Below are 26,363 nucleotides of genomic sequence, written 5' to 3' on the forward strand. Positions count from 1 at the left end.
ATTTAGTAGGACGTAGTTACACTTCTGCAATGTAAACGCATTAAGTTTTAAAATTATGGCCAAGCAAGACTTGTCTGACTAAGATGCCTGGGAATGTAAAGAACAGGTACAGTCAATTTGCTGAGCAGCTATAGAAGAAAGTAGTAACCCTTACAGATATCAAGGCTTTAGATTTGAGTGTTATATTGGACATGCTTGTGGGACAGTGCAGCTTTAAGTTACAATAGTGTGCTTTAAAGGATTAGTTAGAATTTTTAAACAATTAAAGTACTAAGTTTGTGATTATAGTTATTGGTCAAATGAGTTTGGAGCAGTGGCACAAAATATTCTGGTAAGGATGTTAATTCTGTCGATAGGATTGAAGGCTGATTGGGTGTGCATTACAGTTTTCACATCGGCGATGGTTAGATACTATATCACGCACAACAGTCACACTCTATTGCTTTTCACTTACCCCTTCCCTTTCAACAAAGCTGGAGCAGCCCTAGCCAAGTTTTTGCTCTGTTCTACTTCATTATTCTTGGTGTGAGGCAAGCTTTTCAAATGAAACAAATAAAGTGACACAGTAAAAAAAAAAAAAAAAAAAAAAAAAACATACAAAACAAAAAGAAACAAAAATTTTACTAAAAGGAAGAACCAAAACATAACAATGGGATCAGGGTATCATCAGCAGACTATAGGAAAGTGCTGGGAAATGATATAGGAGACCAAAATGATATATAACCATTAATATAACCATCAAGATGAATGTAGTGTTAATGGGCAGCAGCACTTACTGTATGTCTTCCACTGTTTAGATCATTAAAATAGGCTCCATTATGCTACTTATCATGTGAAATGTTGCTCCTTTGGGTCGGCCTATACAATTCTCTGGACCACAGCAGCATAGGTGGGATACTTATTGTTGGAGGCTAATATGTCCAGCACGAGTTCAGGAGAGAATGAAACACCTGCAAGGCCCATAGGACCTCAACTTCATCACTCATTTGAATATGACAGCTACACAATTACAGCACTTACTAAATACTTTACACTAGTTACAGAATGTTACAGTCATATCCCCTGACACCATTTGAACACTTTGCACAGGACTGAGTGAGTGGGCAGTCTGCTGTGCTTACCAGCAAGCTGAGCTGTGTAATACTCATAGTACCCAACCATTGCAGAGGGCCTAATTAGTGTCCTGGTCAGATTTCAGAGTAAACACAGCAAAGATGAGTCAGAGGGTAGGCTGCTTCTGTAAGACATGAGTTCTAATGAACAGTATTTAAAGGGACAGAATAGATTCAGATTTTTCCTCCTACACAGTAGAATACACACACACACACACACACATACACGTGAGTATAATTGTTCAGCTAGAATTCAAACAAAATTAGGTGAACACAGCAAGTTCTGTTTTAGATCCAGTTACGAGCCTTGTGACCCATTCTACTGACATGAGCCATGGCATAGAACACACAATTCTACACTACAAGACCACAGCAGTCAGAACACTGAAATGAAGAGCCAATACTAATCGTTTACTACAAATTCTACTGTGAAACACATTTAAATTGTTAGTAAGAATTAGGGGTATGCCGAGTACTTGGATGATATGCTGTCCTTACAAAGGTAGCATGAAATTCTCCTGTCAGGACACTGCACTATTATATTATTGTTAATAAAACAATGAATAATCCTCTCCCTACACCTAACCTTAAGGTCAGTATCCTATACTGCAGTCATTACACATCTAAAGTAGTTCATGTTTCCTGAGTTTCCCTGACAGGAACATTTTGTGGTACCTTTGTAAGCACTGCGGATGCTACACAGGTAGCACTTTAGTGTCCATTATAAACAGTCTATAAACATGTTATTAATTATGCTATTAACAATTATAGAATGTGATTAGAAATAATAAGATTATGTCACTTTTTTTGCTATGGTTTATTATCTGTTATAATGCATACAGTCTGTTTTTTCAGGTCTGTTTGTCTTTCTCACGAATTGTATGGGGCTGCTTTGTTTTTGCAATACAGTTATTATACACTTTTGCCATTGGTTTTTTTTGTTGCTATTGTTTATAATAACTTATAACGAATATATGCATCTATTACCATTTTTATTATTTCAGAGTACTACTAATCCTTGAGTAAAAAGCCTGTTCCTTGATACTTGTAATATTATTTTACTATATATACAAATAATAATAATAATAATAATAATAATAATAATAATAATAATAATAATAATAATAATAATAATAATAATAATAATATAAATAATTAAAATCAGCTCATGGTTGCAATTGGCCAGCGATGACTTTCAATTTCAAGTTTGAATATGAGTAATGGGTCCTCTGCACAACCCTAGCAATTGTACAAATATTACTGGGAGTGGTAGCAGCTGATACCATATGAATGAAAAACTATGCAAACCCCCTTTAAAGAAGTTATCTAACAATGGGAACACTTGCAGTCAAGACTACAGTAGACATTTCTTCACACAGCTTCTCACCTGGGATTAGAGATCTCAACCCTTTTCATTATACCAGCCCTTGCACTTCTATCAATAGGCTCTTGCATCTGGAGCCCAGTAATTTGAAAAGAGCAAGAGAGAAGTCAGTACTGAAATTAACTAAACACACACACACGGGAGGAATGGTTAGTTTATAATTATCTGTTTTAGAGATTAGCAGATGATGTATTATAGTACCGTGTCACCTAATTTGTTCCCAGTACAGTAGTCCCTCGCTAATACAGACACCGTTTTGCCGTACATTCAGTTTTGACAAACACAACGTATGTCCCCTAATAATATCCAATGTGAATCGCATAATCCAAAGAGACACACTAAAAGAAACAGCTGTTATACTGCCATCAAAGACATGACAAAAATAAAACGGAAAAACAGATAAGTAGCCTACTAAATCACTAAAACTGAGAACATGATTAAAAGAGGGCTATAAGCTCATGCTCTACAGAGTTTAAACTAACTGTGATCGATCATGGACTCCAGTGGTTCGAAACACAAGATGTGGACTACAATAATTAAAATTCTAAATTTTAAAGTCTTAATTGCTTTTATAAAGGAATTATAGACTCAACAGGGAACAAAAGTAGCAGGTAGGCTACGTGTTTTACTTACAGCACGTCGTGTTATTGGAAGCCTATAGGCTAAAGTAAAAAGAAAGTGCGCTAGGCATTCATTTGATTTTACTACTATACTGTACACTGCATAGGCCTACTGTACAGATTTATATTTTTACATAATGCAGTGTGTACAGAGAACATATTACTGTTACTTCAGTGCAACCATTTATACATTTAAAGTAAACTGAGGACTATAAATGTATGTGTGTGCAATAAACACAATGTAACCGGATCTACCTGGTTTAGCAAGGGACTACTGTATCAATGTTAATCTCAACCTGTATGTGTTCATTTATATTGTTCAGTTTGGCATGTGAAAAAAATGATGGCTTAAGACACTTCTTTTTTAATATTGCTTTCATGGTTTTTATTTGCCATCCGGGTCCAAATGTTGTTACTGCAGTTTTTTTGACAGGAATTTCTGCATAGCACACGGTGATATCATGCTGCTGCATGCTGTAATAGCAGCAAGGAGAAGTCACATTTTCTGCACATCCCAACAAGGCAATGTTTATAAGTTACAGCTCTTTGCCAAGATTAGATGACAGTTTTTATAATGTAAAACTACATCTGTACTATTGTTATTGCTGATGGACAACAAATATGTTAAGCACTAAACAGAAGGCTACATATTAGTTTAGCTCCTCTAAAAAACAATGCAGTAGTTTAGAACATGAGCTAATGGTTTAGTATGACAACTACTAAACTACATCAAGCATGTTTCTGCCATACTGACCGTGAGTCGCTGCTGAGCAGACTTACAAACAGGTTTATTAGCGCATGCTCATCACCATCATCACCATCATCATCAGTCACTGGACTATGTGGACTTGCACCAGTTGATCTAAACAATTCAAGCACCAAGGCTCTTGTTATGCGGTAAAACACAATAGAAATGCAGATGCTGCGGTGGTGATTTGACAGTGTTATCAGTTTCCTTTTTTTTTTTTGTTAAGGGGACAGTATTTCCTACCTGTATATCTAAGCAAGTCGCCCTGGGGAATATTGTAAGTATTATGCCAATAGTCATAAACCATGCAGTTAATCAGAATACATTATGTGGCATCATACTTGTATCAACCATTGAAACAATATATGCCCAATGTCAGCAGTTAATGCAATAACACTACTAGGTGTCAGCTACAGAGCCCTGTATAACTTATGATGGTCGTCCTAGAAACTGGTCGGTGAGCTACTAGCCTCTGGAGGACAAAGCCCAGCCTTGCAGGTGGATGCTTGATCTCACCAGGCTTCTAAAGTGCATCAAGGAGAAACAGTCCCTGACCATTTTGCCTTGGAATGCTTGATCCAATGTGAACCTGCACTCTTAATTTAGTTCCTCTTCCTGCAGAGTTTCATTGCTCTAAGTGAATGCTTTTCTACAGCAGCACACTTATGCACTGCACACTCAGTACAATATTTAATGTTGTCAGTTGATCTTAAATATCTATTCCATTTGTTCTTTTATTTCAGAAACATATGACAGGAATTGGGTAAAATGATCACCCAGTATTAGCAACCTCTCATACACCGCGCTGGTTTAATACAACCATCATTGGCACTCACCTTTTATTTGCGTGCGGGCTTCCTGAGTTGGGAACAGAGTGAGAGAACATGGTGTCATTCAGGCTGTTTGCAGGTCTCGGAGGCCTAATGAAGAGGAACACATGATCACTGCTTTAACAGCTGGACTGTCAACCCCAGACATTCAGAATTTGAAGGAGATACTTTACTGATTCAAATAATGCTGGTACGGAGCAAATTCAAGTTATGCTTTTTTTCTGTATTTGTGCAAGCCACAGGGACTGTCAAAGCATTGCTCAAGATCATTTTTTCAAGTGGAATTGAATGCAGTTGAGTAATATAGGAGGTATAGTGGGTGAGTGGATTATTAAATTGCTGCTGAATGCTAATATACTTTATGTTCCAGACATGAAACTGAGACAATGATGAGTTAGCACTGACCTATGAGAGACCAAACCAGGGAGTTACCTACACTACTACACGGATAAAGACATTTCTCTATTTTCTTACGGAACAGTGTATATAGCCAGGAAATAATTCTGCTTACTTGCTGCTTGTCTTGCAGACATCAAGTGTTGGATGTCTCAGAATTATTTAATGCTAAAATTCAGATTAAACAGAGGTTATGCTAGAGGGCTCTCGGAACCAACTAAAACATGTGGGATTACATTAGCTCAACCGTAGTAATCTCTCATTAAAATTTAAACTAGAAATCAAAAATGTGGGGGTCATCTGTGATCCTGATCTATCATTTAAGACTTATATTAGGGAAGTTACAAAAGTATTTTTACCATTTGAGAAATATAGCCAAACTTAGACCAATTTTTTCTGTATCTGATGCCGAGAGACTTATGCATGCCTTTGTTTCATCTAGAATCGCCTACAGCTCGTTCAGAATACCACCGCTAGAATTCTGACTAAAACCAGGAAAAGTGAACATATTACCCCTGTTTTAGCCTCCTTACACTGACTCCCTGTGCAGTATAGAATATATTTTAAGATTTTGCTGTTAACCTATCAAGCCCTAAATGGATTAGCACATAGTTATTTGCAGGAGTTACTCCTCCATTATTATCCAAACCCCTCTTAGATGCGGGGATATTGGTTATTCCTAGGGTCAACAAAATTTACACGGGAGGAAGGGCTTTTTCATGCAGAGTCCCTAAATTATGGAATGCCTTTCCTTCTTTTGCCAGGGAAGCTGGGACTCTCAGAGTTTTTAAGTAAAGACTGAAAACATACTTTTATAAAACGGCTTTCTTATCTTAGTGGGTTTAATGTAACTTTTACATTTCTGCATTTTAAAAAAATGTTTTATTTTTTTATATACTGTGTTTTAAATATGCTATTTAAAATGTAGCAGTTGTGAGTGTGACATGACTGGGGACTTTTATACAAAAGTATTGTGTTGTGCAAATGTGAATGCTTTTTAAAAAAAATGACCGTTCAGTGCTTTGTGATACTTTGTATGAAAAGTGCAATATACATGTAATTAATGAATAAATAAAATACATATATTAAAACATTGTTCAAAATTTAAATTCATATCCTGCTTTTTCTAAAATCAGTATTTTAAGCTAGACCATATGTTCTTCATTTCACTAGGCAGGAAGGCATAATGCAACTTTCTCCCAAGTATGACAAGGCTAACTTTATAAACATTTAAATTATATCTTAAAATGTGTTAAAATCAGTTAATATCTCACTATTAGGTTATCATTCCATAAAATACATATTTAATTAATTAAATGTCTAAATACTGTTAAAATGGAATAGACATAAATGTAAATGTTTTTCAAATACCAAAAAGAATGCCATACTTTTACATTGGTGTTTTATTTTTTAAATAGAATAATTGTTTAATTCTTTCCCTGTTCAAAAACCATAGATTTTTACCTAGTTTTTTTGTCACTAAATCTGAACAGTACAGTTTAGATATCAAAAAGGGTTGCCCCACCCACTTCAATCTATAACACTTAGACATTTAAAACTCATGCACTTACCAAGTGTCACTTTGGTGCAGCAATAGAAGAAACATAAAGACCATTTAATTACATTCAAGCATCCTTATATAAGAGGCTTTGATCCCATAGTTACAAGAAAGCCTGACATGGCAGAGAATGTTACTGCCAACAGTAGACAGCATCAGAAAATGAAATACAGTAACATTAGTGAACTAACTGGTACAGTGGTCCACATAAAGTATCCTCTGCAAGGGCACTTTATTGGAAAGAACTGTATGTTTGGGAGGAGAACGGGAACATTTTGACTTGAGACGACTGACAGGCAGGGTAACATATTGCAAATGTAATTTCATCCAGGGTTTGAGCATAAGCAGGGAGCTACGTGAAGGAGTTAAGGGGGTGCTTCTGCAGGTAGAGATAAGGAAGAGTACAGTATTTGCTCAAGTAAAAGTCGATCCCCCCCCCATTGTGAGGGCGAGATTCGGGCATCATTTTTTTTTCCTAAATATATGTATTAGATATCCTGACGGCGTTTGAGTGGCAGATTTTCAAAAATAACAATTTTATAAGCACTTCCACCTAGAACCGCCAGATGTGTCATTTTGACGCGTATTACAATAAAGTACTTTTTTTTTTTTTTGTATAGTCTTCAAAAGTATTATTTTAGTATACAAGCCCCACCCCCACTTCCTTCCTAGCCCACACGGAAGTATGTATTTCAATGGAATGTGGGGGTGGTGTGTTCTGGCTGTAATTCAATGAAACTGCGTCTGTGTTTTACATGACAGCTCCAGGATGTAAACAAACCTGGGATTAATGTTTTTATATATAGACAATGTCACAAAATAGTTTTTGCCAAATTTTGATATTTTTACGTTTTGATTTGAGAGAAATTAGAAGCATTTGCTCTGGCAATGAGGGCAACAAGACTTTGCCCACAACAATAGAGGTGCTGCTGTTTCCCACAGAGGCACTATGCTGCAGGACCAAGCAATAGAAAAGGTAAAGTTATTATTATTATTATTATTATTATTATTCCTCTCCATAGCGTTCATGCTGCTGCTGGTCATCGCAATCAGTAAATATAGGCTTTTACTATAAATTATTGATCGGTTTATATGTTTGCTCGTGTATAGTCAGGATTGTGTTTTGGGTTTAGATTTCTTGACTTATACTCGAGAAAATACGGTAATTTAATACGACACGACCAGGCCCTGGTACATGGAGTGGTTCCGTGCAAAAAGAGGGGTCAGGTTATCATGCAGAGTAGCTTCTGACAGGCATCCAGCCATTAGATTCTATAATGATGATAGCAAAACAAGCCTGACAACATATATGGAATTGAAAAGACTCAATATAGGGTGCTACATAATTCAGTTCAATAATATCAGTATGTCATCTTTAAAACACTTAAGAAAAGTTTTACCACTTACACTTATATATTTACACTGGGAAAATAAGTTTTACAAAATACTTGGGGCCATATGGGCCCCCCTTTTTTTTGCACCAAACTGCTAATTTTACAGCGCTGGAAAGAAACAACTAAAGTGCATTCAGCAGCTTTTCAAAAGCACAGCAGTTCCTTAAATACTTTGTGATTTTGGCAATCTGAAATACTATAGAGCATTCAGAAAAAATAACATTGATTCCATCCAAAAATATTCTGTTCTTCTGTCTGTCATATAAATTTAAATAAATTTGTTTTAGGCTGAAAACTAAGAATAGCGGTCTGCATGAATGAAGGAAAACCTGCAAAAAAGGTTAATCAAATCTGACAACATAACCAGACACGCTAGCCATCTCTTTAGAGCATGCAGTCTTGGATATATACTTACACAATGTGGGCCAGGTTTAGAGGTTTTTCAGGCTGGTCAGGGAACATTGGGTGCAAAGGCTCACGACTGGAAGCACAGCTTAAGGACTTGCTAAGCGCATTAGTTAACTTCTTAGCAGGAGATTTCTGGGAGGAACAAGGAGGCTACAGGTGACTTGGGTTGGTAGAAGCAGAGCTAAAGATAGTGCAAAACACAAGGATACTACAACAAATACTGAAAAGTTCATTTTAATAAACAGTTCACTTCTTAAATAAAATACCCAGCTATACATAAGAGTTGTTCCCCCAACAAATGCACAGTATGAACTCCATTTCTGGTAGGTATAGCCAGCCAGGTTATCACTGGTCAACACTGCGTGGCATTGTGTTATGTAGAATGCCATTAACCTTACTTCCCATTTCAAAATTAAATGGGATTTAAAATGAATCTGTATGAATCAAGGCTGGCTTTGCCTCTTCTGAAAATGTTCAAACTGGCTGCAATACCCTGGGGGTTTATCTTGGTAGACATATTAGCTTAGTTATTATTAGGAACGTTACAGTATAACAAATCTTTTAAAATACAAAAAAAAAAAAGATTCTGTATTCAATTAAATTCATGTATGTTCCAAAGGAGCCAACACTAGAACCACTGTAACCCCTTAAAAACTGCCGCTGCTCTACAGAAGCCTTTATAGCCAGCATGACCATCGGTATCAAATTGAAAGACAGCAGGCCTTGGCACTGACTGCCCAAACTAGCCATTGCAGATGTAGCACAAGCTACTGTCTTTTTCTCTCTATCAGTCATATTTTGGCATTTTAATTTCGCGGGGAGAGTAACACACAAATCTCATAGTACGGTATATGGTGGAGTTTAGAAAAGGATGATGTATTTGAAATAGCTTGGGCTCAGACTGAAGCTCCAACATGCACAGCTGACTTAGAGGTCCTCTCTCTCTACCCAAGAGGAAGATCTACTCCTGAGCTTGTTACCTATACTCAGCGTGGCTAATTAAGGCTATAAAAAAAACATCCGCTGGGAATACACTTGCATATCCTATAGTTGTGACCATAGAGCTCAGGGTTAGAAACTCAAACTTGTCCTGCACCCAGTCTTGGATTTCTGAACTACCATCAGTTAAGTCTATTATTTAATTGACTTCAATAATATACCTCAACAAGGGTTCTGAAACCCAGGACTGGGTGCAGGACTAATGGAAGTTTCTAATCATGTAAAGCTGTTTCATGTTTACATTGGATAATGAATATGTATTACTATTTCATAATAAATCGTTTTAGTACATAGTTTTACAACATACAAAAAAAATATTCTGGTAAATGTATTTGCTCAGCTTCCATTGCTCCATCTGAATTCGGATACCAGCCTGACTGTTGTCTCTTGACATTCCAAATTCAAAACCAGCGACAATCAGAGGTTTGTGAGACAATGCAAAATTGTTGTTCTAGTATCCAAATAATTTTAGTCCGATACAGATATGAATGCAATCAACACACCACTCAAATCAGGTCTTACTGCTAGACAAGTACAGTGTCTAAAGCGTTTTTAGACACAGGTTTTCAAGTGATCTCCAACACAGGACCCAGCTGATTCATGACTGGCTTTATTCCCCAAAGGTCATTATAAGGGCATTTACTTGAACCACTCGTAAAATAAATCAATTGTTATGATTTATTATAAAGCATTTTTATAAAAATCACTGTCATTAGCAATAGGCTTTGATTGTTGTGGTCAGTTGCATGTAGGTAGAATAATGCTGTGAGAGCACGTTTAATGCTGCTGCAACCCCCTTTTTCTTACCCATGATGTATATTCCTTCATTTGGTGTTGGTTGCTATGGGAACCACTAGCATGTCCCCTCCAGAAACAGTCCTGACAGAGCTGGTAATTATGACACTGCTGGCAGCGATAGCGAAAGCCCATCATACTCTCACTGTGGCAGTACGAGCACTCTACAGGGTGAAAGACTGGAGGGAAGAAATCACAGGAGACATCAGAGTCACGTCTGTGCAAAGGAAAACAAACAGCAAGCCCACAGGTTTCTAACATGGGCAGCACCAAGACAAACAGGGTCTCAATTCAAGTGATACCCAGAGCCACAGCTAGTAAATGGAAATGTTGGTTTGAATTATTATTTATTTCCCTTATTAATATGTATTTACTCAATATGGTTCAGTATAAATAAAAACAATGCATTGTGTGTTTTTAAAAGATTTTTTTCAGGTATAACACTATTTATTGTGAAAGGAAAATAAAAACAAAAATAGTAATATACAACGTAAAAGGTTTCTTTAAAAAACACTCAAATGTGTCTTATTATTTTATCCCCATTTTTAACTCCCACAACAGCTCAGGAAAGGTCTCCTCCAGGCCATCATGGGCCGCTTTAGCATGATCAGGTAATGTAGTCCTTGTCAACGCCAGCAAGATACCCTCTCTTGGATCCCCAGATCAAGGTGTCACAGCTAGGACTCCTGTGCTCTCTGACTGTATAACCCTGTCTATCTTTACATAGTTTTTCTTTCTATATATTCTGGTTGATAAAAAGATAAAAAGCTTACCGTTTTCTACGTTAGCCAGACGATGCATTAATGGTAACCAAACCAGACACTGAGGTGGGGGATCAGACATGAGGATATCCAGGAAAATGTTGAGCGATACCTTTTTCTGTTTATATGAAGAAGACGTTTTGTTTTATTCTGTTCATAACAGACCAGCAAGCACAGTCCCCACTGGGACTGTGAACCTTTCTTTCATTAGTTTGTTAAATCAGAAATAAAAGCTACTACTAACAGGTCAAAGAGCATCAAAACCACAGATAAAAAGAAGAGCAATCTAAGCATATCGGATGTCAAGAACGCAATATAATAAAAATGCTAACTTTGAACTATTAAAGAGCTAGCTATAAGGCATTTAAACTGCAAGAAGCAACCAAAATTATAAATCTAAAACACGCATTTCATTTTTTTCTGACAAGGAGCTACTGTTGCTGTCCTAGACTCATGCTGAGTGCATTTAAGTGAGAGATTACCTGTTGGGCAAAACACGACCTGGTAGCCTGTTCAGTATACCCAAAGGAGGGGCCCTCAAAAACTGTTGTGGGCAGTTTTAGTACCTCCCGCAAAAACACATCAAATTTTGAGTAAATCATTATGCCACTGGAGTCAGAAATCTGTGAAAAAATATCTGAAAAATGCAAGGATACATACATGAATATATGTATTACAAATGGCAGGGGTATAGAAAAGTTAACGTGTAATTTTTTTACATTTTTTTTTTATCCTTGATAAGATTGCAAGATCAGAACTGCTACAGATTTGGCATAATGTGTAAGTGCATGGGAAATATGTGATAGATCCTCTGCAAACATGTTAACATGCAATACAATTATTGTAATCATGGCATACAGAGATCTGACTGACGCCATCGGAAGAATTCACCATAATACTTTCGAGATCTATTAAGCCATATATGTAAAGTAGTACGTCACACACTTAAATCACACAGAAACACCTGCAGATTTATGTCTGGTTCTGCTAACTTTCAAACAAAACAGGTCTGCAAATTGCATCATTTTGAGCAGCCCTGTTCCTGTGCTTAGGTGGGGACGTGGAGAAAGTCCTGTGATCTTTAATGAGCTCACAGCAGAGGTACTGCAACTCATTTTTATACCCTCACACATCTCTGGCCAACACCGAACTGACATAAACCATGCATGGCGTTATTGGATGTTTACAATGTCCTCTCACAATATTTAAACCAGTGAGCTTTAAGGCTATAAAACAACAATATCCTTCAAAACATAGTGAATGCTGGGATTTCATACTAGATGTGGCCCTAATACCCTGAACATTGCACCACAACTGTCATTTTACAGAACATCATCAATAAAGTACCTTCTGAGAGATAAAGCACTGTAAATTGTTGATCGGCATATTTTTCATCTTATCAGTGAATCATTTCAATGATATAGAGAACTCTCCTGTGGACATATCACATAATTGACCATATGGTGAAATTTCTGGCTACAAAAATGTGATTTGAGAAAATCTCACAAAAGAGAGAAAGAGTGAGAAATTTAAACTTACATCTTAATTTGTCTAAAATCTTTCCTCCGCATATTGTTGCCAGAGCAATTTTTACAACAAACACTGACATTTTGCCAAGGCCTTCCCTGCAAAAAAAAAACAAAGCAGACAAATATATTAGCCTTTTTCACAGCTTTAAACTCATCATTATCTACTGATTCAGTACAAAAGTGCTATACAGGTCATTTGTTGATTCATTACAATAAGAGACAATTAGCTTTGGTCCTCTGAGAGCAGTCTTCACATACATCTCCAGCACTCTCTACCTCAAGGTTTGACACCATACTTGTCCTGTGCAGCAGTCTTGTGAGTCTATAACCCATGAATCATGAACACAGAGGGTGAAGATCATGACACACCACAGTAATCTTAACAAAAGACTGAACAGAAATCAACACGGGGATGATTTATTTATTTTTCTCTATTTCTTTTACTGCTTTTAATCAAGCTTGTAGCATCTCTTGCTTAAGCATTAGACTCAAGCAATTACAACTGAGTAAAATATAATGGCTTTAAAATTGATTGTATTGCTTCAGAGAGACACACACATCCATACTGTATATCCTTAGATTAAGATAAACCTTAATGACTATGTGTTACAGAATGTATATATAAATATATTCCTGTCGCTGGAAAGGGAAGAAATACACATTGTCTATCACTCTTGTAAGACTTGTTTTTCAATTTTGTTCATCTCCACTGATAGCTCATTGATTGACAATTTTCTCCACTGCAGTAACAAAAAAAATCAATAACTTTGAAATGCTCCATCTTAAATTCAGCAGTAAAACTAAGAAACAAAGTCAAGCAGACAAAAGTCTGACCTCATAATAAAAACACAGCTTAGGCTGTGAGACAGATAATAAATTATGTTGGAAAGAAACATCACCGAATGTAAAATTAAACTGCCGTTGCCTTTCCAGTGGATACTTCAGTGTCCGTGACAATTACAGAAAATCCTGCTGTGTCTTTTGATCTCTATAGGTACTGCTAGAATGATCCGGCTCAAAGGCAAAGCTGTATTTCATTATGCAATAGAAATTCTGGGCACAACAGCTATAGGCTAGCAAGAGGATGTTAAGGGGTTCAGTGAAATTATTTTCAAGTCTTTTTATCTAATTTTAATAAAATATATGTTTTAGTGTTCCGTGTTTTCGGTTTTTATCTTTAAAAAATATATATTCCGGGAATTTTTCAGAGTTTATTTTACATGTATTAAAGTAGGGATAAAATCAGTAATAAATAGTTTTTAATTGAGACATCGGTAAAAACCGGGGGGAAAAAATCTCAGTACCCACACTTTACATGTGGAATATGATGTGTAGCAGTTCTGGTTTCTGATTAGGTTTAATGTCCCTGGCATGTATGTTGAAGCACAGTCTGTGCAAGTCGAAGCCACATTTTCCCAAGTTAACTGGTACTTTGAATGTTTGGGCAATCGCTGTGCTGACAGAAATAGTATCTACAGAAGGTATGAACATGACATCAGCACAAAACAAGCCAGGTTTATTCACCTTGAAATCATAAAAAGAAAAGAAGACACACGTCAAAAATCACACTGGACATTTCCATCAATGCGTTCCATATAAGTTTACCAACTAAAGCATCACCATTTTCTGTCAAATATTACGATTAAGATTGTCGGTGTTAGGCAGTATTTTAGCTGATGAACAGTACTGTCACACAAAGTCACCAATACATACCTCTGCAATAAACAGTAGCTGACCAGCAAAGCACAGCGCTCTGACAGACTCATTAACAGTCATTCTGCGCTCTCTTTTTATTAAAGTGTGTGTAAAAGCAGCATAAATGGATTGTTTAGATTTGTCTCTCAGTTCACTTTCCTGTTTTAGTTTAGTGTCGCTTATTTTTCAGCATGTTCTTTTATTGTCAGTGTGAATATGTACCTCAATGCAGCAGTATTTACAACGCTATGCATCCTCTGCCTCATCTGACCCACTTCTGCTATTTTTGCTATTACATAAAACATTCATTTTCTTTTGAATATTCATAAACCGATTTTTGTTTTCTCCCCATTCCTCATCCACTAAAAATATTATATTTTTGTGCAAGTATTTCTATGTAGTTTTTGATCAAGCTAGTAGTTACTACGCCCAGCAATGACCACAATAATCAGACTTTGATTGGCCAACATAAATCAGGTGATAATGTGTTTGTGTAGTGACAGAGAACCACGTTTATATATAAAAATATAATAGACTACATTTACAGTACATCTTCACCCCAGGTCCTCAAGTACACCAAATTGTTCATTTTGTTTTATTTGTATTGTAGTCTACTGGCTGTGGCATAAGGTTTTCCCAGTGTGTGTACATTTTTTAAAACATTAAAAAAAATTTAAACACTGACCAGCTGGGGGTAATTGAGGGCCAGGCTTGAAAAAAAACCCAATATAAACTGTGGGATTTACAGGTGGCACGTTACACAAGTCTATAGCCCTTCTGGTGACTTACGGGTCATAAGCTGCCAGCAGAAAGTTGAGCAACAAGCTGATGGACTGTTCAACGTTGATCTGGTGGGTGGTTGGCATGCGTTTGTTCAACTGGTAGAAAATGGTGGAGAGTATTGCTTCCAGGCGAGCCACGCTGAACTCCGTGTTGGGGTCCATTGTATTCAGACCATTTTCTCTGAAAGCTTCTATAACGTTCCAGATGTCCACCAGGTGCACTTTACATAGCAGAGAAGAAATAAAAACACATGATAATTGTGTTAATAAAAGGTGAGTCTGTGTGTAGAGATATTGGTCAAAGATATTAGTCAAAGGTTTTACAAAAAAAATTAAGATGTAATTAATTTTTGTGTCAAAAGACATCCTTCAGCTCCAGGATGTTAAATTATCATGTATAATAGCTTTATGACTTTCATTATATGACTGAAAGGCTTTTGACCACTAAAAAATCCTACAAAGCGAAGAGAATAAAAGTTCATATGGTGCTTGTTGTGTTTCGGTTGCAATTACTTTTTAAGGCTTCCACGGAAAAACAGCTATGATTTTTTTGAAATCGTCTACAAAAAAAACAAACAACCCCCCCCCCCCCAAAACCCCAGTATATCTTGATTTTTGCATTAGTATTCATTCAAAACTAAGATATTGGCAAGCAATACATTTTAGGCCTGAAATTATGAAATCAAGTGATTTACTTGCATTTCTTTTGAGTTACGGACCATTTATTATTCATAATTTTATTATTATTCAGAATAATGATTTTTGATTGCTTCAAAAGCTGCAGGAAGAGCAGTCAGTAATAGGACCATCTAATTAAGCAATAAGGCACGTGAGGGCATGGGTTGTGCTGGATATTGTCACTTCTTGGTGCGTTGTTTGTCACGAGACGCAGCCCTCAAGTGCCTTATTGCTTTTATAAAACAGATTTATAAACATTTAATTAAAAAAAGAAAGGAGAAAGCTAAATAGTTTCTAAAGATGTATTAACATTTTAAGGTATAACCTTCCACAACTAAAAATAGTCCTCATGAACTAAAAATAATATTCAGGTAAAACTTTTTTTTGTTTGTTTCAATAAATCCTTTTTTTTTTTTAAATAAAGACTTTAAAAAACTTAGTGTGTATATCTGTGAGGTGCCTGCCTTCCTGCATATTCTAGGTAACATTGTTGCTAGGCAATTCACACCCATTGGCTCTAGCGTATACCAAACACCGCAAGAGTTTAAGGTGCTTTGTTGGGATGAAGATTATGAAGTAATTAATTTAAATTAATTAATTAATTTTGTTTGTTTTGTGATATTAATTTCATTTTGAGTTCATTCTAGCACGTTACATTTCTGTACCTGTAAAGAGAGTGCGTGCCCGGTAAAGGGGAAGAGAGACAGTGAAGAAAGGCGAGAGTCTGATGGTTAAGACCACGTAATAATGTAAATACTGTCGAAAAATATAAAAATATCCAGTTAAAAATGAATGAAAAGTCAGTTTCACAAAACGACGGCTGACATCAACTAAAAGGAGGAAAATAAAACTGAATATCTGACAACTGGATCCGACCGAAGTTACAGAAAATGACTGGTACGTACTACAAATAAAATACATGAACAGTCTTGTTTAAAATAGCAAACTGGTTCGTAGTGCAAATTAATATAAACTCGAAGATATGACAAGACACTTTGCCTTCAGGATCTTCCATGACAGCAGGTATTTTGACAGGTGTTTTCTTTGATTTTGCGTGGTGCAGTGATAAGTGGTTAAGCACAGGTGGTGATTTGCCTTTGTTCCCAAGTAGTTCCTAATCGTGACTTTGTGCTGGATATCATAATGGCTTGGAACACTGAAGGACCAATCAGCATGCAGCATTCTAACACTCCGTTTTATAAAGGAGGTTATAGGAATGTGGGTCACATTGAAAAGCTGCCTCCAAAAAAAACATTAGCTCTACAAAAATGAAAAAGAGAGTGGGTTTTGAATGGAACACAGAAACTGGCTTAAATGTCAATGCAGATCTTCTTTTGTTTCAGTGGTTACTTAAGTTGAACAGTAAATCAGCAGAAAAATAGTCCCAATTTCTACTCGATTTCCAACAAATACCGGATACAAAAGACGAAAAATAATCACTCTGTAACTCAGAAGAGCTCATTAAAACATTTACAGTACAATCATTTTTACAATTAAAGGCCTAAATTGAATTCCTTGACAATACATTCATTTTTGAATGATAAAAATGCAAAGAATCTAGAGACAGTATCCAACCAGCAGCTATTAGTTATTCCGTTTATACCACACAGGATTCAAAATCAGTGCTTCTGCATGCAAATACTGTTTTTAATTCGCCCTAGGACATCAACAAATACAGTTTACATAGCTTGTGATTAAACACAGAATTATTACTGCTGTTTATCCTCTCCTTGAGATGTAGCAAGATTCTATTCTGGGGAATTGGACAGGGTGTTTTTTTAATAAAATGTAAGAACTCAGTTGGTGACAGCGCCTATGCTGTTTAATAGAAATTTGTCTCAGAATGTATTTCCCCATCAGCCACATGACTGAAATTGATCACTGACCAGTACTGGAACTGAATCTGTCACCAACAAGCCCTTGGGATGTGACTTATGTCACTGAATTTACTTTACTTACAATTGCATTTCTTTTGTACAAATCTGAGCTTGCATGCTGTCCTGTAGGTAGATAACCGAATGCGATCCAAATCTTGAGCCCCTGGGTAGGAAATAAAAACACTAATAACAAACACACACTGCATAGATTCCTGCTAGAATAACAATAACTAAAAAGGATTATGGACTAGAAAAGGACAATATATGGAATCCATTGTATTATTACTGTGCGATCTTAAATATATTATCACTAGTGATGTATTTTTTCACTTATTTCACAGTCTAAAAACAGGTATTTCAAGATATTTCATAATTAAACATAATATGTACCGAGAATACATGACTGTTACTTCAGCGTAAAGATTTATACATCTGTTGCAGTGGTACTCAATTCTGGCCCTCGAGATGCATTCCAGTCCTGGTCTTTATTCCAACCAGGTCCTAAATTAGTTAATTGCCTCTCAGCAGCTTCAATTAACTACATTAGAACCTGCTTGGAGTAAAAACCTGGACTGGATTGGATCTTGAGGGCCAGAGTTGAGTACTACTGTATAATCCTTTTACTAACTGTTCAAAACGGAGTAACTAATAAAGAACCAAAGATGTGTTCTCAAGTTTGGCACTGGATTTCGTACGGTATGATGCATGTCCTTCAATACGTACGCATTTCTGCAAACAGCTGTCTTCTTTCTGCCATGGTATTACCTCTTCTCCCACGATCTTCAATCATTCTGTCCAAGATATCAGAAAAACAACATTCAGTGGTTCTGTTGGCAACATGGAAAACATATGCAATTTTGTTTCTACTCCTATTTGAGGAACTCGTTGATAATTCTTAAGTAGGTTTGTCCAGACTCTTTATGGGATTCTTAAATTAAAAAAAAAACTCAATTTTTCTACTGCTGTACTATCAACCAACAGAACCGATTTGTTTGATGCTCACAGATAGCAATGCCACAAAACATGTAAAAATACATGTTTTTATCATAGTTGTAAAACATTATAAACAGTGTTATAACAGCACACTGAAACACAGAAGCAGTTCCTACTTAAGAAATAAGATCACCACATTCAAAACGTAATTGGCCTGTGCGCCAGAGACTAAAACGTTGCTTACGTTTTTGGAGGCTGCCTTACACAGGGATTTAGAAAATCATGATTGATCTGTTGATTCATATCTATCACCATGAGTTATGAAAAGGATTAATGCAGAAAATGCATACACACAGAAATTTAGAAGGCACATAGAAACACATTAAATAGTTTTTTATAATAAACATTATATTTTTCTGCTTTTCATCATCAGCTTCAACAATTGCCAAATAAATCAGCTTCAACAAACAAACAAACAGGATAACAAAAACAGGGCCAAAAGAGGTGTATTGATATCAGTTAGAATGGGTTTATTTTTTAACTACAGTATCAGTTTAAAATGTCACTCCACTAAACTCTGAAGCAGATATGTTTGTGTGGATCATTCCTGTGGCTAACCCTAATGATAAATGTGGTTGTTTGTAGTTCCTCCAGGTAAGATGGTTATTAAATGGTGAAATTACAATAACCTGCAGTTTCTACAATATACAACCAGTCCTGGTATCATTCTCTGAATAACACAAGTATATGTAAGTATAGGCTCGCTGCTTTAAAGTACCCTTAAAATAACAACTTTCTTGAATAAATATTCAACCAAAACTTTGTAATCTACTGTCTCCCCATCTCACCTGTAATATCATCACCAGAAGTTCCAGTCATGTCACCACACACAGCACTGTTATGGGTCACTGATGACTGCCTATCCTCTGAATATCACATCTTCCCATGACACCACTGATCATCATATTCGTATGGGCTGTCTCAGTCCTCGGTTGATGAGTTCAATACAGTACTCCAACTCTGTGTCTTCTATATTTCCTACTTATATTACCTGTGGGTTATCTTATATTACCTGTGGGTTATCTTCCTGTGTGTCTGCTTTTGAGCTACCTATCCAACATGAAATATCAAATGTACAGCAGCTAAACATGAATGTGTTTTGTTAGCTACTCATTTGTTGACAGAGCATCGTTGTGTTGGTAACAGAATATTGTATTTTCATGCAGGCTGCTGTGTTACTACCATAGGTACCTTATTACAGTACAATGACACTAGATGTGACTGAAGGGAAGGTTGAACGACCAGTAGCATTAAAAAGCAGCTGTACAGCGCTGTGCAAATCTGGAGAATTACTGAACAGTCAATGTTCATATTTGCAACCAATCACAGAGAATTGCAGGTGGGGTTATCCACTGAAATGGCAACTATCCTCTTCTAAATGATCACTCTCACTGTCTAAAGAGGTTGGACTACTGTAGTCTAACAATAACGGCTCATACAGGTATCACTGTATTGTGTTGGAATTATTCTCTTCCATGATATTTGTATATCTTTGTGCAAACAACTTTGCTTTGTGTGCATCTATAAGCAACAATTGCAGAAATAAATGCTGTCATGTCACATCACAGTGCCATGTTTACAACCCAGTACACTGAAGCTTCTAGTGATTTGAACACGTTGTGCATCAAAATAGCCCATCACAACAATAGGAGGGGCTGTAAAATATGACAAAAGTATTTGGAAACATATTTTTTATTGAAAGTCTACATTCACTTTCAGTTCACCACAATTACCCTCTAAGAACCGTATGTTAGTGAATAATACAAAATACTTTATGATTTAGTTATTTTCACATTTGTGAAATTCATATTGTAAAAATATTTTTAAAAAGTTTCAGAATTTTTTTTATTTCTTAAGTATACATTTTATATTATTTTTAGCAATAATGTAATACAATAGTTTCAGGTCTTTAAATAATGTTTGCATTGATAGTCGAGTACTGTACATGATACAAATAGTTTTACCTTCTTTATAAATATGTAAAAGACACATGCCTCAGAGGGCAGGTGTATTTTAGAAGTAGTACATTTTATCCTGTAAAGTTTAAGAAAAAATAGGAGACAAAGATTAATGCTCTCTGTTGCATACGTGTGATAGCTATATAAAGTCTTTTATAAGCATTTTACTTTATCACATCTATTAGTTTAATAGAAGAAAAACAACACATTGATAAAAACATGTTTTACCTTAAGCAAAAGAGGCACATGTCAGGGCTCGAATTACTGGGGGGCTGGGGGTGGGGTCAATCCTTTTAAGCTTCCTTTTTTAAGCTGACAGGTATCATTTAAAACAGAAAAAAACGTGTTAATTGTATGATGTTTTTAAACGGGCCTGGTTTGCAGATTGGACACTGGAGGAGAGCATAGAGATGGAGCAAGATGAAAAGTGGAAATCAAAGAGAGAAGATGCAGTTTCTTAGGCAGAAAAAAGGACTCATGTACTTCATTTTATTTAGAGTAGCTGTTTATATGCCCTCTTTTACTCATGTACTTCATTTTATTTATTTATTTATTTTTTAATTTAGTAGTCGCCAATTATTTTATTATTTTCTCCCAATTTAGAATGTCCAAATATTTTTAGGCTCAGTTCACCTCTACCACCCCTGCTCTGACGGGAGGGGCGAAGATGAACACACGCTGTCCTCTGAAGTGTGTGCTGTAAGCCTCCCGCTTCTTTACACACTGCAGGCGTCGGAGGACAACGCAGCTCTGGGCAGCTTACAGGCAAGCCCACAGCCGCCCGGCCAGACCACAGGGGTCGCTGGTGTGCGGCGAGCCGAGGACACCCTTTGGTCTCGTAATTTATGACGTCACAGAAACTCTCGATGGAAATATTTACCTGTAACTCACTGAAGCCCATCCATTTTATATATATATATATATATATATATATATATATATATATATATATATATATATATATATATATATATATAACATCTTTACTTGTACAATTTTATTCTTCAATGTTCCATCATGGTCATATAGTCAACTTTACAACAAAAACTGTCCTCAGTTAGTTAGTGCCTATAAGATGACTGCAAGTTATACTTTAATATTTAACAATTAATTTAAATCGGAAAAGATCTGAACAAATAAAAATAGCCAGTGTGTTCTTATTTTCTTGAGACCCGAAATGGCTCAGGACAATGCTTAAGTTTAAAAAAAAAAAAACTTTTTGTACATTGTGAAATTGTAAATACAATGAAACACTGAGAACAGAGAGAGAGAGCAATAATTATTACAAGCAAGTGCACTTTCAACTGCTGAAACAAACAGAAAAAAACACCCCTTATCTAAAAACCAGAACGTTACATTTACATAACAGCATGAAAGGGCCTCATTTACTAAAGGGCACTAAATTTAGAATTAGCACGCACATAAAGTACTGAGCCTAACGTGCGCAATGAATCTAAATTTGCTGCCACATTGACTAACAGAGAATGCATTCATTTATGTGCACACGATTTGGCTCATTTACATGCCATATCGCGCACACTAAATTTAGTGCGAGCAAAAATTTAATGTGCATGTTAATGTCCGAGACTACACGTGACCACCTATATAAAAAGCTCCAGCAGTCCTGGCGTATGTTTTGGTCAGTAGCTTATTGTGAAAGGTGCAGGTGGCTTACTGTGAACAGGCTGACTGGTGGTGACGTGGTGACAGGCCAGGAAATAAATCCACAACACACAAGGCAATTGTGGGTGAAACACTTTTACAACAAAAAGCGCGTTGGCCAAACAAACAAATACGGTAACAAGTATCGTGCTGGTGCTTCCAGCACGAGTAGCAATTGTTATTTCTATTTAATTACTTTCACTCTCATTCTCCACTTACGAACACTCCACCCTGTGCAGCCAAACCGCAGGTCTTTTATATTATGGCCGAGGGGTTAACTAGATATTAATTATTATTAATAGTCTGCACAAGTTTACTAATCTGTCAGCCAGTTAAACAATTAGTAGCTGGCAGTCACGCATTCTCACAAGTTATTTGAAACAATAAAACAATAACAAATAATGGCGGACGGCACCTCGCTCTTCCTGCCAAACAATAATACGTAATAAAAATGGCTTTTCGCCATCCTATGTAATACATAAAATAATAATAATAATAATAATACAACAAAGCATAATATGCACAGGGGCGGGGAGTACCCCGTCACACTTACATTGACCGAAAACGAGCGAACAGACAGCACTCAGCAGGGGACAGGCAGAGGCAACGTAAAGTGAAACTGCACTGCTTACCTTTGAATTTTAACATGTATTCCTTGTGTGATGCAAAAAAAAAAAAAAAATCCTCTCTTTTAATGCATTTACTTGAACTTTGACCCATTCGACTCCTTAATTCAAACACAACATGTCTTGTTTTCAACCACTCGATAACACCCACAGTACAGACATGTTCATTAATGATCAACAAAACGAGAATACGTTAAAAAAAAAAAAAAAAAAAAAAAAAATGATGTAAAGCTGGTACATTTGTATCTCAGAAAAACTGGAGAGGAACAGGAAATTAAAACAAGGTAAAGGCAATCATCCAAATAAAGCTGAAGCACTAATGAATAACAACATAGAACATCTGTACAGCACTGAAATACTACGTTACTGTACAACTGTACAGCTGAACCTCGTCTTCATTAATATTAGCATCACAAGGGTATCTCTGTATTATAATAGAGGCTGTGTGGTCCAGTGGTTAAAGAAAAGGGCTTGTAATCAAGAGGTCCCCTGTTCAAATCCCACCTCAGCCACTGACTCATTGTGTGACCCTGAGCAAGTCACTTAACCTCCGTCTTTCGGGTGAGACGTAGTTGTAAGTGACTCTGCAGCTGATGCATAGTTCACACACCCTAGTCTTTGTAAGTGGCCTTGGATAAAGGCGTCTGCTAAATAAACAAATAATAATAATAATTATAAAAAATAATAGATAGGCTGCTTCAGTGAGTTACAGGAAAACAATTCCATCTCAGGTTTAGGGGTGTTCATTAGTTTCTAAAATTGCATTGATGTTTGTATCATTTTGGAATTCTTTAAAACAACCCGCCTCTTTAATATAAGTATATTCAACATGTGCAGTCTGCATTGTAAGAGTGACATTCCCATTAAGCCAATCACAGCTCACAGAGTTAGTAAAATAGCCAATCAAATGGCACACAGGATCTGTTTCCTCACGCACACGTGTAAAAAGCACATCACACATAATTTTGATTAGGATAGCAAAGCAAAGGCTTGTTTAAACTATTTATTTTACTTTGTGTAAAATTTTAAATCAGAAGCAAAAGGTGGAGGCGGAACACAGAAGATTCCAAAATCGTTAGCTAGATGATTATTTTTTTAACTGAATAATTCTGACGGCAAGGCAATATGTCTGATTTGCAGTGCAACGGTTGCAGTTATGAAAGATTGTAACATACAACGTCACTATGACACGCTGCACAAAGCAACGTATTTTGAGTTTACTGGAAATGAAAGAAGCTATGGAATCTCAATGAAAGTTTTTTTCTGAAAATGAGAAAAAAAAATGAAAAGTGCTGTGGATGCCAGTTTTATTGTTAGCAAAGAGATTGCAAGTGCAGCCAAACCTTTTTCGGATGATGAATTTATTAAAAGGTGCTTTCTTAAAACAGCTGGTGTAGTATGCACTGAAAAAATAAAAACAATTTCTAACATCAGTCTGTCTCGTAACACGGTTGCTGAGCGTATTACCGAAATGGCAGGTAATATTAACTGTAATGTTTCTGAAGAGCTTTTAAGGAACTGTTTTAACTTCAACAAGCCATGGAAAGTGCAGAATTACCTTGGAAGAAACTAACTGGGATTACAAGAGATGGTGCACCACATTATGACTGAGCAAAAGAGTGGTCTGGCTAGCAGAGTGCTGGAAAAAAAAATTAAGAAACTACATTCTGCATCAACAGGCATTATGTGGAAAAGATGCAGAATTAGAGTGTTCTAATTCTGCAACAAGGCTCTAAATGAATGTACATTCTGGATGACAAAATGCACAATTTTAAATAAGGTTTACAAATTATACATAAAATAGATATTCCCATTATTTCTTTATGCCCATTTGGCTGCTGCTCGCAGGTGAGAGAGCCGTCTCGCTGTACGCTAGTAGTTTCCGTAACAGCGAATCCTGCTTCCATTCATTTTTTTTATCTTGTTAACATGCATTTTGATTAATGAGTTCCCCTTATCTAGTTGATGAGACAGGAAGTGATGTACGTGACCTGCGACAATTAAGCTTTTTAACGAGAAATGCGCTCATTAACGATCTCATCGACTCAATTTCAAAGCATAACGGATTGATTTAATTAACACATTCTGTTTGAAAATCACTTGCTACTAAAGCTCTCGTTACTATTCTGTGAGTTCGATAAAATAACACTGTTTTTTGAAAATCCTGCCCAATGAGCATGGTTATCAAGTGTGCGAGAAAAGAAGTGTCCGGACAGTCATAAAAAGGTACATTCATAGTGGTTTACTAAATCACATTTTCATAGCTTGCCAGTATCTTTTTTTTTTCAGTGCTGTTAAAAATGTTATATTTTGGAATACAAGTTAAATATTGAGACATGGCATTATATACTCCGACTTTTTTACTGTTTGAGACTTCCATTGAAAGCAAAATATTATTATTATTATTATTATTATTATTATTATTATTATTATTATTACATTTGTGATGTTGAGTTGTTTGTCAGAGTTCTAGGAAAGCTGCTTCTAGTTATATCTGCCTATTTCTGTACTATAAAATACATTAAGTAATATGTTGATTAATTGATAGAAACCATGCCTGCATACATATTGATGACTAGAAATCGTGCAGTGGGGGTAATGTGTTTTAGTGTGAAGCACTAAATTTAGTGCACGCCATAATATGCAAAGTATTGCACGCAATAATGAATTGCAGTAGCAAATACGGACATCATTAATGTGCACACTAATTGCAATTATGGTGCCCCTTAATGTTTAGTGCCCTTTCGTAAATGAGGCCCAAAGAGCTGTCAAACATTCTTTGGGGGCTATTTTGTAAAGTCCTAATTACCGTTTGATTTGCTGCCAGAAGTCATTACTTTAAAACTTCTAAAGGTTGTAAATCTGGGGGAAGAATGTGAAGAGCAGGCACAAACACTGCAGACCACCTAAACTGGCTTTTACAACTTTCCACATTATGCCATAAAATAAGCAAGGTTTACGTAGATACAGCTGTGTTACTACGTCAGTAATTAACGTTATTAATTACTGTGCTCAGCAGGGGAATGAGCCTTTACAGATTCTGGTGTTCCAGCCCTAATTATACCTTCTGATAATAATGACAGGCTGACGAGGCAAAGGTTGCAAAGAAGGTTGTACTTCTTTTAAATAATTTATGTATCTAAGCTGGGGTTGCATGGATCTCAGTTCTTAACAGTGTCAGCTGTTGCCTGGGAGGAGCACCCATCACTCTGTCTGTCTCCATTTCCACACTTAGAGTGCTACGCCATAGCAAGTGAATGTCCTGGCATCCTCATCACAACAGGTGTGAATTGCCATGAAGAGAGATCAGTAGGAGAGACAACACGCAGTGCAAAGATGAAACCACTGATGATTCCTGGGAGAGAAATGCGTAAAATAAGCAAATAGAGAAAGTGTCCCAGGAAAGAGAAAAAGAAAAGCATACAGTCCATTGTTTATGATAAGAGGAAATAAATATTTTAGACAGGAAACAAGCATTTAGGGCTCATTTCATTTGTAAACTTACGAGTTTCCTGCCCTTCCATTTTTATAATGTTTGAAAGCATTCAGAATTCTGTT

The 26,363-nt window shown here is 36.3% G+C and overlaps 1 protein-coding gene across 10 annotated transcripts in view; it reads right to left on the reverse strand.

Moving 5' to 3' along the window:
• Positions 1–26,363, reverse strand: part of dtna (dystrobrevin, alpha) — a 74,478-nt gene that overhangs the window by 37,729 nt on the left and 10,386 nt on the right. For 4 of the 10 annotated variants that reach the window (XM_059016164.1, XM_059016169.1, XM_059016174.1 and 1 more), the window contains exons 2-12: positions 18,290–18,357; positions 17,649–17,729; positions 15,019–15,232; positions 12,545–12,630; positions 11,488–11,642; positions 11,018–11,123; positions 10,257–10,423; positions 8,458–8,582; positions 4,701–4,784; positions 3,871–3,978; positions 455–535 (exon numbers count right to left, since the gene is read on the reverse strand). In XM_059016164.1, the coding sequence (XP_058872147.1) occupies positions 455–535; positions 3,871–3,978; positions 4,701–4,784; positions 8,458–8,582; positions 10,257–10,423; positions 11,018–11,123; positions 11,488–11,642; positions 12,545–12,630; positions 15,019–15,232; positions 17,649–17,729; positions 18,290–18,357 (1,275 nt within the window). Of the gene's footprint in view, positions 1–454; positions 536–2,512; positions 2,568–3,870; positions 3,979–4,700; positions 4,785–8,457; positions 8,583–10,256; positions 10,424–11,017; positions 11,124–11,487; positions 11,643–12,544; positions 12,631–15,018; positions 15,233–17,648; positions 17,730–18,289; positions 18,358–26,363 lie in introns of those variants that run through there. The other 6 variants (XM_033992760.3, XM_033992759.3, XM_033992757.3 and 3 more) reach the window with 3 other exon arrangements.

This window comes from Acipenser ruthenus, chromosome 3 (genome assembly GCF_902713425.1).
Source record: "Acipenser ruthenus chromosome 3, fAciRut3.2 maternal haplotype, whole genome shotgun sequence".
Taxonomy (NCBI): domain Eukaryota; kingdom Metazoa; phylum Chordata; class Actinopteri; order Acipenseriformes; family Acipenseridae; genus Acipenser; species Acipenser ruthenus.